The 13,443-nt window shown below is 42.9% G+C and overlaps 1 protein-coding gene across 1 annotated transcript in view; it reads right to left on the reverse strand.

Annotated features, from left to right (window-relative positions):
* SYT13 (synaptotagmin XIII) overlaps positions 1-4,733 on the reverse strand; it is an 18,838-nt gene extending 14,105 nt beyond the window's left edge. Inside the window, exon 1 of the mRNA XM_009329693.1 lies at positions 4,551-4,733. Coding sequence (XP_009327968.1) covers positions 4,551-4,733 — 183 coding nt within the window. The remainder of the gene's footprint in view (positions 1-4,550) is intronic.
* Between the last annotated feature and the right edge of the window lie 8,710 nt (positions 4,734-13,443).

Consider the following 13,443-nt stretch of genomic DNA (forward strand, 5'->3'; position numbering starts at 1 on the left):
ACATGAGCCGACAGTGTGCCCAGGCGGCCAAGAAGGCCAACGGCATCCTGGCCTGTATCAGAAATAGTGTGGCCAGCAGGAGCAGGGAAGTGATAGTGCCCCTGTACTCAGCACTGGTGCGGCCGCCCCTCGAATACTGTGTTCAGTTTTGGGCCCCTCACTACAAGAAGGATGTTGAGATGTTGGAACGTGTCCAGAGAAGGGCAACGAGGCTGGTGAGGGGTCTGGAGAACAAGCCTTATGAGGAGCGGCTGAGGGGGCTGGGGTTGTTTAGCCTGGAGAAAAGGAGGCTGAGGGGAGACCTCATTGCTCTCTACAACTACCTGAAAGGAGGTTGTAGCGAGGTGGGTGTCGGTCTCTTCTCCCAAGTAACTAGCGACAGAAGGAGAGGAAATGGCCTCAAGTTACACCAGGGGAGGTTTAGATTGGACATGAGAAAAAATTTCTTCACTGAAAGGGTTGTCAAGCATTGGAACAGGCTGCCCAGGGAAGTGTTTGAGCCACCATCCCTGGAGGTATTTAAAAGATGTGTAAATGTGGTGTTTAGGGACATGGTTTAGTGGTAGATTTGGCAGTGCTAGGTTAACGGTTGGACTTGATAATCTTAAAGGTCTTTTCCAACCTAAAGGATTCTATGATTCTATGATGCCCTGAAGCACTCGTCTGTGTTGGGACTTTGTGGTCCCGGTTCACACGTCCTGAGGGAGCATAGCTATTCCTCAAGAAATACAGCTTAAGAACGAGAGCAGTCTTGGACTTTAGTTCTTTAGTCATACTCTGCTTACGGAGATCATAGCACTATGGTTACATGCATTTGGCAGTGGTAAAGAACTAATTAGGTCAGCAACTCCGTTTTCTCAAGGCAACCAGTGCATCAGTGTTTAGGAAGTCCACTATGTAACACAGCATTTTGTCTTGTCTAATTTTAAGGACTCTGAAAGAGAAGTGGGTTGAGAAAGAAACAGGTAACTATGTGCAGTCCCCACCTAGCATTCAGCTGAGTTTAGATATTATGTAAGTCATACGGTGCGGGTCTGTAAGTGAGATCCCTCTTTTAGAGATGTGAGCCTCATCAGTCCTAAAATACATAGGAAATTGGAAGTTACTCATCCAAACCTTAAATGCAGTTTTCCATTCTTCTAAAATTAAAGCAGACCAACTAAGCAAAATATGTTAGGAATCACTAAACAGCTTGAAAAACCAGGTCGCTTTTGTTCTGCGAAGGCATTACTGCTAACACGCATACAGTGCCTGCATGGGGTGTTCAGTCTCTGCTGTTCTTTCTCTCCTGAAGCCGCTGTACAAGGCTGCTGTGCTACCAGTCACTGACCATCACACCAGAGCAGTATGCCTGCATTGCTGTGTGCTGCTGGCACATGAAGCACTTTGGGATCCTTTGGGATGAAAAACACCATACAAATGTGAGGTATTGTTAGTACAATCTTTTCTTCCACTTGCTAAAAGCCAGATATTTAGTCAGGAAATCCATCAGCACACAGCAGCTAAGAGCTCCACTGGGTCTAAATATTCCTCTTGTCTGTCTGCTCTGCAGAATTAGAGATGAGAGACATATGCAAGCACAGTGGGACAAGCCCACTCCCTCTTCCAACTGCATCTGCCTCTGTTTATTATTTTTGCTGCCAGTTCTGTTCCCAAGTGCTGTCTGCTAATCTAGTTACATAGCACTGCCCTATGGAAGTTCCCTTTGCAAATCAGCAGCAGTATCTTAAATAAAGAGATGAGCAGAAGAGTTCAGATAGTTCTGCATAAAACGTGTGAAAGCAAAGAAACCAAAAGTAGCAAGAAGGCTGCAACTGACCCTTCTGGGTCCTTGCCCAGTGTCACTCAAACAATGTACCAGATTGTTGCCATTGCTGGATGCGTTTAGGAATCTTCATTCTGCATGCTTTGCTGAGACTTTGCAAATTTAGAGCAGTTTTTAATTATTCTGTAATTTTTGTGTTCGAACTCTTCCTCCTCACGTATGCAGGGCATATCCATGGGGAGCCTCTGTCTATAGCAAATACAAGCATCGCTGTCATGGGAGACATGCCAAGTGAATAAAATGCAGTCTTGCTTCATCTTTCTTTTGTCGTCTCTGTTTATCAGAATCAGTGGCCCTGACAGACTTCAATAATTAAGTGTGTCAAGCACTGACTAGGACATACAGTGTACTAATGTAGTCAGAAAAAAGTCCCGACAGGACAATTTATAAACATAGCCACAGATAATAAAACTTCACAAGCTTAGAACTCAATTTGAGATTCATTCCTTCAAGGTATATAGATTGATTCTGAATCAGTGACAGCATAGGAGAATGCATGTTCCTGGCAAGAAAACTGTTTTAATTGGAAAGAATTGTTAAACATACAGAATATGCAAACTAAGAATATTTTGCACTTTCTGTGACAGAATGTTCATTCGGCTGCTATAATTTGGCCAGATTTCTTAAAAAAAAAACCAAAAACAAACCAGTAACATTAGAAATAATACTTCTAATTAGAAAGTCTACAATGCTAAAAGAATGCAATCACTCAGGTAATAGTGATACACTGGGGGCAGGTTGAATAATTTGATCCCTGTTGGTCAAATACTGGATTAAGTTATGGCAAAACTTGATGAATGAGGAAATATTGTGAAGACCATAACCTAATAGCTGCTGGGTATTGGAGGCTTAATTGGATGGTGACTTAGTGCCTATTTCAGTCATGCAAGCAGGATGACACCCTGGAGGACAAGCTCCTGGACGGATTAACACTTTCCCAAGATGTTTTCCAAAAGGCTGTATAAAAGAAAAATGTCCAGTCCAAGGATGGAGTTAAAGTAAAGATTTGAGAGGTTTCTGAACTAGAAGATTACAACAACAAAAAGTCTCTTGTAGAAAGAGACTGATGGTAAAGTTATCTGTGGGTAGTGTTGTTCAAGACAACATCTAGAAAAAATGCTATGCAAAGTGATATGACTGTAAAAGTTACACATTTCTAATTCATTTTAACAGTAAACTTGGAAAAGCTCAGCATTATTGTACATCCTTACATACAGGAGTTGGCAAATCCCCTGTATGGGTTAGAAAAGACAAGAAAGGAGCCTGGAAAGGACATGACAAAACTATCAAGCAGAATAGCAAGTGAAATTCATCCTAGGAAAATACAAACAGGTAGTAGGAGGTATTCACTGTACTCATGGATGAATGCTCAGAATTAGCAGCAATCTCTTGAGAAGTCCTAAGCTCAGTGCAGATGTTCATCCATGTCAGTGGAGCCATCCTCCCACCCCACAGCAATCAGAAGCTCTGGTAATGTGATTCTGTGTATCTGCACCAGATCTTACAATACAATTAGTAGATTTGGTCATCTTTCCTCAGAACAAACTGCAACAGGAACATGAGGATGCCAGGGCTCTTTTCTACTAAGAGCCTAAGAGTGGTAGCCAGAGAGAGACTGAGTATATAATTACAAACATTACAGAGAATTTAAATTAGGACTCCTGCTACATTCTTTAAGAATACAAAAGTAATAGGCAGCTCACATAATTAAAAGGCAAACAAAGACTGTTATACAATGGATCACTGGCCTTTGGAATTGGCTGCTATAGCATAACATTTGATTGAATGGCTGGATGAAAGTGAAAAGGACGTATAGGCACATACAAACATCAACAGCAACAGCCAACAGGTAATACTTTCAGAGACTGACCAGTGCTATAGCTCATGTTAAAGACCGCAGTTAACCTAGGAAATCAGTCAAACAATTCCCTTTGAAGGAGAGCTTCCCATTAATAAGTATATTAGAAGGGTCCTATAATTCCCCTTGCTCTTTCTTGCACTGAGCTCAGGAGTAAATCAAGGTTTTTGGATTCTAACAAGAAAGACCACACAGGGATGCCTGACATTATCCATACTCCACATTGCTCTTATAGTAAGTGAAAAAGCAATTCACAGTGTGATGAGATTATCCAGTCATCACGCTAGATTCTAGATTCTCACTTGCATTTTATTACCATTTCAATGCCTTGTTTTAACTTCACACATAATTAATCCCCTCAGTTAGAGGAGCAGAGGGAGGAGGAGGGATGGTTTTCACAAGAAACCAGCTGTTGACAGGGAACTACCCTGCAGGAACCGTAAGATATCGTGAATAGAGTTAGAGAAATAGCTGCTATAGGAGATCCCAGCAGGAGTCATCTCCTCTTTACGACGTTGCATGCTACCTGGTAAAGTCCAGTCTTCTCTCCTCAGGAGATTATTTCTCTTGTGATCTAGCTTGACAGCTAAGCAGCATTTCCAGTCCTCATCCCCTATTTTTGCCATCAGCAGCTTTCTCTTTGGCAATGTGGCAGCTGTCTCCTGCCCCGGTAATTCTGTGGGTCACCCAGCCCATCTCTGTTTTTCCCTCGCTCCTCCTCCCATTAACATGTTGTTACACCCTGAACACAGTAAGCAGATAAATAGGCAGCATAAATCACATGCTGAGTAGCCTAACAGAGAAGTTGCATTCCCACCCTCTGCATTTAAAGAAAAATCACAGAGTAAATTAGAGACTGTGTCTTACTTGCTGGACTGGCTGAAGCACACTGGGCTTAGTATTTTCTGTGTCCTCCTCTTGGTCCTTTTCTGAGAGTCCTTTCCCAGGTTGCTTGCATTTGCAGAAGCAGGTGAGACCGCAGAGGGCAAGGATGCTAGTTGCAGTCCCTAAGGTAGCCCCCAGGGCTATAACTGGGGCAGATAAAACCATTGTCCTGCGCTGCACAGGAATAAAAAGCACAGAAACCCTGTGACTTCTCCTCCCTGGGAGAGCAGCTCTCGCACATCCACTCCAATTTCTAGCCTGGCTTCATTCTCCTTGGAAGTCTGAAAACAATTCTCTTGTGCAGCAAAAGGACGAATCTAGAGACAGAGATAAATCATCCCACCTTTGCTAGGCAACAAGGCTACCTTTCTATCCTGATGATGGAGTTTCTGCTCCAGGTCAGGCAGAAGAAATAGTGATTGTGGTGCCTGCAGTCTCCATATAGCTGCAAACAGGCAGTTTTCATTGAAGCCTGTTCTCCAGCTCCACTGGGAAAAGTCTGATGTGTGATAGAGAGGAAAGACGTCAGCAGAAGGGGCTGGGCCTTGCTAGCTAACTCACAGAAAGTGCATCCAAATGTTTGATCAGCTTTCTAGCAATATTTCTGAGTGCTAGCTTGCTAATTTGCTCAAGAGGTTGAATTTTTCTGTCTTAAGGCAAAGATAGCGATTGCCAAAAGGTGCTGGCCTGAGAAGCCCTGTTATGATAGCATTGCACGATAGCACTATAGTCAGAGTAAAGCCTGCGTCTAAGTCAGGCGAAACTTTCTTATTCTTCAGAGGCTGGGGAACAAACACATGCAAGAATTAAGCACCGTCCCACACCTCACCAGCTTCCCGTCAAAGCGCAGGGTCTGAACCTTTTGGAGCTGCTTTCTGTAGCATCAATGCAGAGCAGCACTTCTGTTTAAAAAGACAGCAGAAAATCCTATCAAACAAGACACACTGGCGCATATGCTGCTTCCTCTGGAGAGGATGAGAGAGCAAACAACATATGCTAGGTATTAGTCATACTGCTTACTACACCGGTGTCAGGTGGTGAGCTGGTGAGCACAGTAAGAAGAACCTATATGAATAGACCTGAAGGGCTACATGTCCGTCTCAGTTTTCTCTTGAGGTGGTGGAGTGATTAACTTTTTCGGACTCATTTATTTTTGCCTTATTTCTTAGACTGCCCAGCTTGGGGAAGAGGAGAATAAATGCCATCTTTCGATGTGTTTCTTGTGACATGTACAACCATTTTCTGGGTACTTCACAAGGAGTACCTAGTGGCCAGAAGATGATTATAATTCTGGGTCACTATATATCTGGGCCAGAGTGGAACTAGTAAGCAAGAAGCAAAATATTCCTTAAAAGGCTCTGGAAAAAATACCCAGTTCTACTGGGAGTTTCTTTGTCTTTCTATTTTGGAATACAGTTGATGCCTGTGGATCAGGAAAAAAATGAACTATGTACACAGAAATGTTTAGAAATTCAGTTTTTTTGATCTTTCTGCAGCTCAGGTTTTGCCATGGATTTTTCTTGACTTTTTTTTGATGTTTCACGTCTTACTCATCATGACTCACTGAGCCTTTGTTCCATTATAGATGACATGTTCACCTCCCTGGCACAAAGCTTCCCTCACACGTCTGACTCGCTTTAATTGTTAAAGATTCCTCTTTAACACTGCAGCATCCTTATGGATGCAGTGCACATGCCATCATCTTGCCTTCTCCTCACCCTACCAGGCTTGTCAGACATGCATCTCGCCCCCCACTTCCAACCCTCCCAACCCCCCATCAAGAAGAGAATCACGATAGACTCCTTAAGCAGAGACAATCCCCCAATACACTGCTGAGCCCATGGAAGCTGGCCTTTCAGCTCAGGCCACAGAAGGAAAACCTTGAGCTTTGTCTTCTGTCTATACAAGAACACAAAAGTGGCCACACAAGGCTGGACCACTGGCTGTGCTCTGTAGTGCGAAGACCATCACATAGAGGGGATTGAGAAATCTGACTAAAAACTCCCTTTGCTTCTTGCTCTTTGTGGCTCAGGAGCTTCCAAAGCCTTGAGCAGCATCCTTGTGCTTACCTCTGCTGATCTGAACTTTGTCTGCCACAGGTAGCCTGCTGCAACCGTTTGCTGACTTACCTAACAACTACTTCATTCAGCCCGTATTTGAGCAGGTAACATCGTAATCATAGGGCCACAAGGTTTTATCTTGAATTTGAAGAACGTACCATATTGTTATGGACTTCCACCACCACTCAAGGGTAGAAGAGAGGAGAGTCTGAAAGAGGACAAAAAGGATGGACACACTGTTTAGATGCCTTTGGTTTCCTCCACAGGATGGGTTCTTCCTCAAGCTGTTAATGAAATCTAACACAGCTAAACCAGAGGCCCCTGAGATTTGGAAACCATATGAAACGGAAGAAGGTGCTGTTAAGGGTAGAATTCATTGATTGAGATTTGGAGTGGAGAAGGCATTCAGTACATCCATGAGATGCAATCTTCATGTGTTTTCTGCAAGCTGTTCTGAGAATTATATAAAGACTGCTTACAACAGGCTGTGGAAGGAAGGCCGCATCAAAATCTCTCTGCAAGACAATAATTTAATAGTATACCTCTCCAAGATGTTTTCTAGCTGCTCATATACGAAGATTAAGTTTTCCTTACCAGAAATTGTATATGCTGTGAAATGGAAGATGTACAGAATCATCATCAGATATCATATTTTAATAATAATAGCCAGGCAGCAGCCTTTTGCTACTATTGCTAGGAAAACAAAAGAGCTCTTGCTAAACATTGAATATTAGCAGTATGTGAGCTTCTACAAGCAACAGGCCAAAGACTGCGGAATTCTGTGTGTGCACTGATGCATGTAACTAGTACAGATACATAATTTAACTGTAGCTTTGGCACATACCGTCACTGCATCTATCTATCATGGTTGCTTATTTTTAACACATCCTGTTCTAAGAAAAATTGGACCATAAATGTATTTCAAAGTCAGCTTTACACTTGCTTGTTTTAACACCCAATAATAAAATTTCTTCTTTTTCTTTAAAGCAGTAGTAGGCTAAAATGGGGCCAGGCTAATGACCTTTCTCACTGGCCATTCACACTGATATTGTCCAGAAACACATAGCTTTTTTATCTGTCACATCTGCCGTTGGAAAGAGACTTGCCAAGGCAGAAAGATTAAAGCCCATTTTTGCAAGCTAAACTTTATGGGCAGTTTCAGGCCTGACAACGTGTTTTACAGTCACTCTATCCACATATTTTCTCCAGATTCTGATACAAGGCATGTATAAGAATGACAAAAGCATATACATGGTTTTCAGCTCCTGATACTTCAGACATGAATATTCTGTGATGACAAAATATAAGGCACTGGACAACTTCGGTGCTTATAGATTCTTTGTTCCTGCTATGAGCTTTTCCGCCCATATTTTGGGCCTTTCTGTCCATTGGCTGTATGAAAGAGGCTTTCTCTGAATGAAGAATTGGTAGTACAGATTACATGGAGAATTATAAGAGCTTTTGTATTGCCTGGCTGTAGTTCATGCCTTACCAGAAAAAAGCCCTTTAATGCAATTGCCAACTACTCGAATAAGCAGGTCAGGGATTTGCAACTTTTATGCTGGCATGAGAAGACACAAATTAAAGTTCCAGAATCCCTCACTATCACAAGGAAAAGCCAACATACATCTGAATGAAAGATGGTTGCAGACTACTTTCCCTGACTCAGCCCACTCCGTCAGGGGCTGGTATTTGTCAGAGATGCTCTGATTCTCACTGAGGCATTTCACCAGGCAGAAGTGCGAGTTAACAGACGGAAATGGGAAAGAGAGTTTTTTTGCAGGGAAATCCTTGTGACAGTCAGATTTAGCCTGAAGGTGTAAGCTCATGTTTTCACTTGTATTGACTTGTTATGAGATTCTGAGATACTGTGCTACAGAAGGGGGACAGTTTGAACAGGATGATGGTCTAAAATAGCTTGCTAGATCATAGCAAGGTGTTTACACCACCCAACTTTGGGCACTGAAATAGCCAGTTAATGACAGAAGAGCACATATGGCTGTCATGCATTTCTTCAACAAGAAAATGAAGCATGGTGAAAACAAAAATGAAGGTAAAAGGCTTGTGCTTACAATGACTACATCTATCTCCTTATGCTTTTGTATGCTGTTGCCTCCAGTTGTAAATGCTTTAAGAAAGGGATTTTATCTTCCTCCAAGTGGTGAAGTATTCCTCCACCAGATGGTGAAGTATTACAGACCGCTGAAATAATCTTTTGTGGTGCTATTAAGACAAAGCAGTTGTCTCTATATATTTATATGCAAAAAAAAAAAAAAAAAAGAAGGAGGATTTGTAGCAGGAATGTGGGCTTGGCCACTCCATCACTGTCACTGAAACAGACCTATAGATATAAATCAAGTAAATGAAGTCATTAAGAGAAGAACTAAGAATCATTTTCTAAAAGAGAGATACACAATGATCAACCTCAAGAAAATGAGCTTCAAGCTGTGGTGCTTCAAGCTGTGGTTCTTCAGCTGGTATTAATGGATCTAGAGCTCTTGAAACCTCCAGACTTACAGGAGTACCTGCCAGCTGCCTGTGTAGCCTTTGCCACTCTGCTACCCTCAGGATGATGATAAGGATTTAGCACGCAAAAGGGTACAGCTAGTTGCATGCGTGCAGTGTAGGGCTTATGGTAAATGATTCTGTACTAGGACACTACACTGTCCTGAGATCAAGATCTGTGGGATTCAGGAGATCTATGGAAAAAATCGGCTGTGTACCTATTTCAGGAGGCTGCCATGTACCCCCGATCACCAGCAACCACTGCAAACCTGCCTGTGGCACAGCTCTTGCATCTCTTGCGGCAACATTGGATGAATACTCCCAGAAGGTGGGAGGCTCAACACTAGGAAGCAGGGAGAAGGACCAAAAAAGCAAAAGTGGTCAGGAAGGGTAGCGTGATCCACAGGAGGGTAAGAGGAAAAACACTAGGCAGGAATAGGAAGGGTCTGTAATGTGAATTGGGCATTGGTGTGGCTGCTGTAGAACAATGCTGCACCCCGCTCTGCTGGGCAGAGCACCAACTTGCTGGGCAAATTAGAGGGAGTTCAGGAAAGAGCCACATGAATGAATAAAGGGCTGGAAGGCAGTGGATCAGAGTGTGAGTCAAGGAGGTCAGTCTGTTTGTCGATGAAAAGACTAAGGGGTGACTCAGTCAAAATCCTTAAGTACCCAGCTGGGGAATAAATCTTTGATAATAGAGGTCCTCTTTGGTCGAGCAAACAACACGTTACCAGGAGCTAATGGCCCGAAGCTGATGCCAGACAAACTCAGAGTAAAAACATGTTGCAGATTTCCAACAATGGGCATAATTTTGGTTGGAGCAGTTTCCAAGGGATTGTGGAGGGTTGTCTCATGGGTAGTTTTGAAATCAAGACTAGTGTTGTGCAGCTTGTTTTCATGGGATCTATTTTCATTCAGTTACAAGTTAAAATGATGTTTAGCCACCAGTGACACCACCAATGTGGTGTCCTCTGTTGTTTCACGTTTACGTAGAGCCCGCTTGGGATGTCAAAAGAGTATTAATGTGAGGCAGTTTTTCAAAAAAATCACAATTCCTCTGAAAGCACCGAAGGGCCATCTGCAAAGAGAAAGGCAGCTGTGCCTGTCACACCACAAAGCCCAGCAGAAAAACAATGTCTGTGCTTCACCAGTTGAACTGCTTTAGTGTGAGGTCTTAGCACCTCAGCAATGGAGGTTCAGAAAGAAAATGTCAGCTCCAGCTCAGGACAGACCTGGGTGAAAGAAAGAAAAATAAATCACTGCAAATGTAACTGAAAGGAAAGTGTTGTTCAGTAAAGTGGCAAGTGCAAGGTTAAGTACGTTCCAGGTAGGTGGAATTAGCAGGTGCAGTTAAGCAAATGAGCAAATGTTTTCCTAAATGGGGGAGGGTATCTTGCCGAAAGCAGATGAACAACCGAGTTACTCTGCTTTTCCATCGAACTCTTCTAACTTGCTATCGAAAACCCAGGAAAACAGGGTGTATTTTGTGCCTGACTATCTCCATTTCATCAGAGTATTGGCTCCTGCTGGCTGGAGAAGCAGAGCTTATTTTTGCACAGGTAGTTCCACTGCAAGTGTATGTTTGTTTCTTTTCTACTAGAATTTCTTTTATAATCGCAGGAGATTTGAGAAGCCTCAGAACCCGTCTGAAGTGTCACACACCAAAGTATACATTGTGTATTTGCAATAAAATGCTGCCTCCTAGAGGTGACAATGTTTTTCTTACAATTTCTTTTAAGAGCTGGTTAGCATCCTAGAGTTTCAATTTTTTACAACGCCAATGCTGTAAAGGATATTTTCCAGAGGAAAGCATTGGCATCTCATACTTGTAGCTAAAATTATATCTCTAGCTATGTTAAGGCTGCAAAGCCAGGAAATTCAAGAATTATGGTTGCCTATAAAGCCTTAGTTCTATCCAATTCCATGTCAGCCTTGTCTTTAAATCTTTAAGTACAGGATGTGTGCTGGTTTTGGCTTGGGATAGAATTAATTTTCTTCATAGTAGCTAGTATGGGGCTGTGTCTTGGATTTGTGCTGAAAACAGTGTTGGTAATACAGGGATGTTTTCGTTATTGCTGAGCAGTGCTGACACAGAGTCAAGGCCTTTTTTGCTTCTCACATTACCCCACCAGAGAGTAGGCTGGGGGTGCACAAGAAGTTGGGAGGGGACACAGCTGGGACAGCTGACCCCAACTGGCCAAAGGGATATTCCACACCATATGACGTCATGCTCAGCACATAAAGCTGGGGGAAGAAGAAGAAAGGGGGGACATCTGGAGTGATGACGTTTGTCTTCCCAAGTAACCGTTACCCGTGATGGAGCCCTGCTTTCCTGGAGATGGCTGAACACCTGCCTGCCGATGGGAAGGAGTGAATGAATTCCTTGTTTTGCTTTGCTTGTGTGTGCGGCTTTTGCTTTACCTTTTTAACTAAACTGTGTTTATCTCAACCCACAGGTTTTCTCACTTTTACCCTTCCGATTCTCTCCCCCATCCCACCAGGGGGGAGTGAGTGAGCGGCTGTGTGGTGCTTAGTTGCTGGCCGGGGTTAAACCACGACAGGATGACAGACCATTTTATGGAATAGTTTGCTGATAAGATGCACTCTTTTTGGGAACGAGTCAGGGTTGTATACTGAAAGCAGCTGGTTTTTATGTGTGTCCCCCTCCAATGAAGGAGTAGATAAAGAAAAATAAGATTCCAGATTGCTGGCTGATCTTACAGTTTAAGCAGCTGGAAATATACACAATAATTATGTTTCTTTCTCATTTTCTGTACACCCAACCAACAGACCTTGTGGTCTGATTTACACAAGAGCTGAGTGGTCGCATCTGCAGCAAAATTCCATGGGAGCCATGCTAGACCATGTACAGCACTGTGTAATATTAAGCATTCTGATAAAAATAACCCACAACAGGTCTTTAGGAGGTAGCATTGTGGGAGAAAGCCCAAGGAGGCAAGCAGTCCTTCTGGATTTGCAGCAGGGCTTGGAGGCTGTGTCTTCCACCTTGCTGTGTTCCTCATCCCACTGCCTCTCAGACCACAGACACCACTGTCACTGCAGAAGAAACTCTCAGAGAAAGAAAGGGAAGACTCATAAAAAAGGCTGTCGTGTTTTTCACTGCAGTGCAAGAAGCAAACTAGCAACATAATGGCCAAAGCAGCATCTGCTTTTGTGTGAGTTAATTCTGTTTTGGGAGCAGATTGCCTTTCCCTTAAATGTTGTATGCAGTTCTTGCCTCTCCAGTCTAAAAAAAGATGTCACCAAACTGAAAAAAAGTTCATAGATGGATCAGAAAGGATGATCGAAGGTGTGGAACAGCTTCTGTGTAAGGAATGAATGAGCAAGCTACAACTCCTCAGCCTGGAAAAGAGATACTGCAAGGGAAGAAGAAAGAGGTCTCTGAAATCCTGAGTGTACTGGGGAAGCTGGCTAGGGATCAACTTCCCAATTCCAGTATAAGAACTACAGGGAAGATTGAAGCAGGATCCAAGTTCAGATCAAAGAAAGGGGAAGTATCATATATGTTTGCCTTGTTCTTATGTGCTTTTCTAGGCAGCCACTTTTGGCCCCTGTCAGAGAGAGGACACAGGGTCAGAGAGGCCTGTGGTCTAATCCTGGGTGGCTATTCTAGCAGACATCACATGCTGGTGTCCTACATCTTTTAGGTAAAACCCTGAGATCAGCTTCTTTTTTGGAAATGTTATTTTGAGTCACTGACTCATGTAAAGTAACAGTTTGGCAGCAGCTGTTGGCCTCTTATTCTTTATTTCCACCTTTCCTTTGAGTCTCAGTCAGAGTTTTCATGTGTTCCCTCCCTCTGTCAAAGAGGCATAGCTAGGAAATCACAGTGAACAGATTGCGAGCCGATCTGCTCCGTCTAGTCACCAACTGTGTTTATTGGGGTCTTTTGCTAGGTACCCCCATCAGCAGAAGCAGCAAGTACCTCAGCAGTGGTAATTCTTAGTGCCAAATGGTGAATCGTTTTTTGCAGTGATTTTTGTACTGTTATTAATATCAAGAACACCACAGGAACAGTTTTCCCGAAGACAACATTGCTTGATCCTGTTCCTTGACATAGAGACAGAGAAAAGAGCAGAGGAAATCATTACAGATAAGAGAGACTCACAGTTTCTAGTTCTGGAGTTGAGAAATTACGTTTCTGTTCATGTTCACCTCTAGTGATTGATTGTGAACCACAAGATTTTGTCTGGTTTTGGAACCTTTTTTATAACACTGGTATGATACAAATTTCAGCCAGCACTCAAATAAAAAGAGTTGACGCATATGATCGTGTACCCAGACGATCC

This window comes from Pygoscelis adeliae, unplaced genomic scaffold (assembly GCF_000699105.1).
Source record: "Pygoscelis adeliae isolate BGI_AS28 unplaced genomic scaffold, ASM69910v1 Scaffold117, whole genome shotgun sequence".
Classification (NCBI taxonomy): Eukaryota; Metazoa; Chordata; class Aves; order Sphenisciformes; family Spheniscidae; genus Pygoscelis; species Pygoscelis adeliae.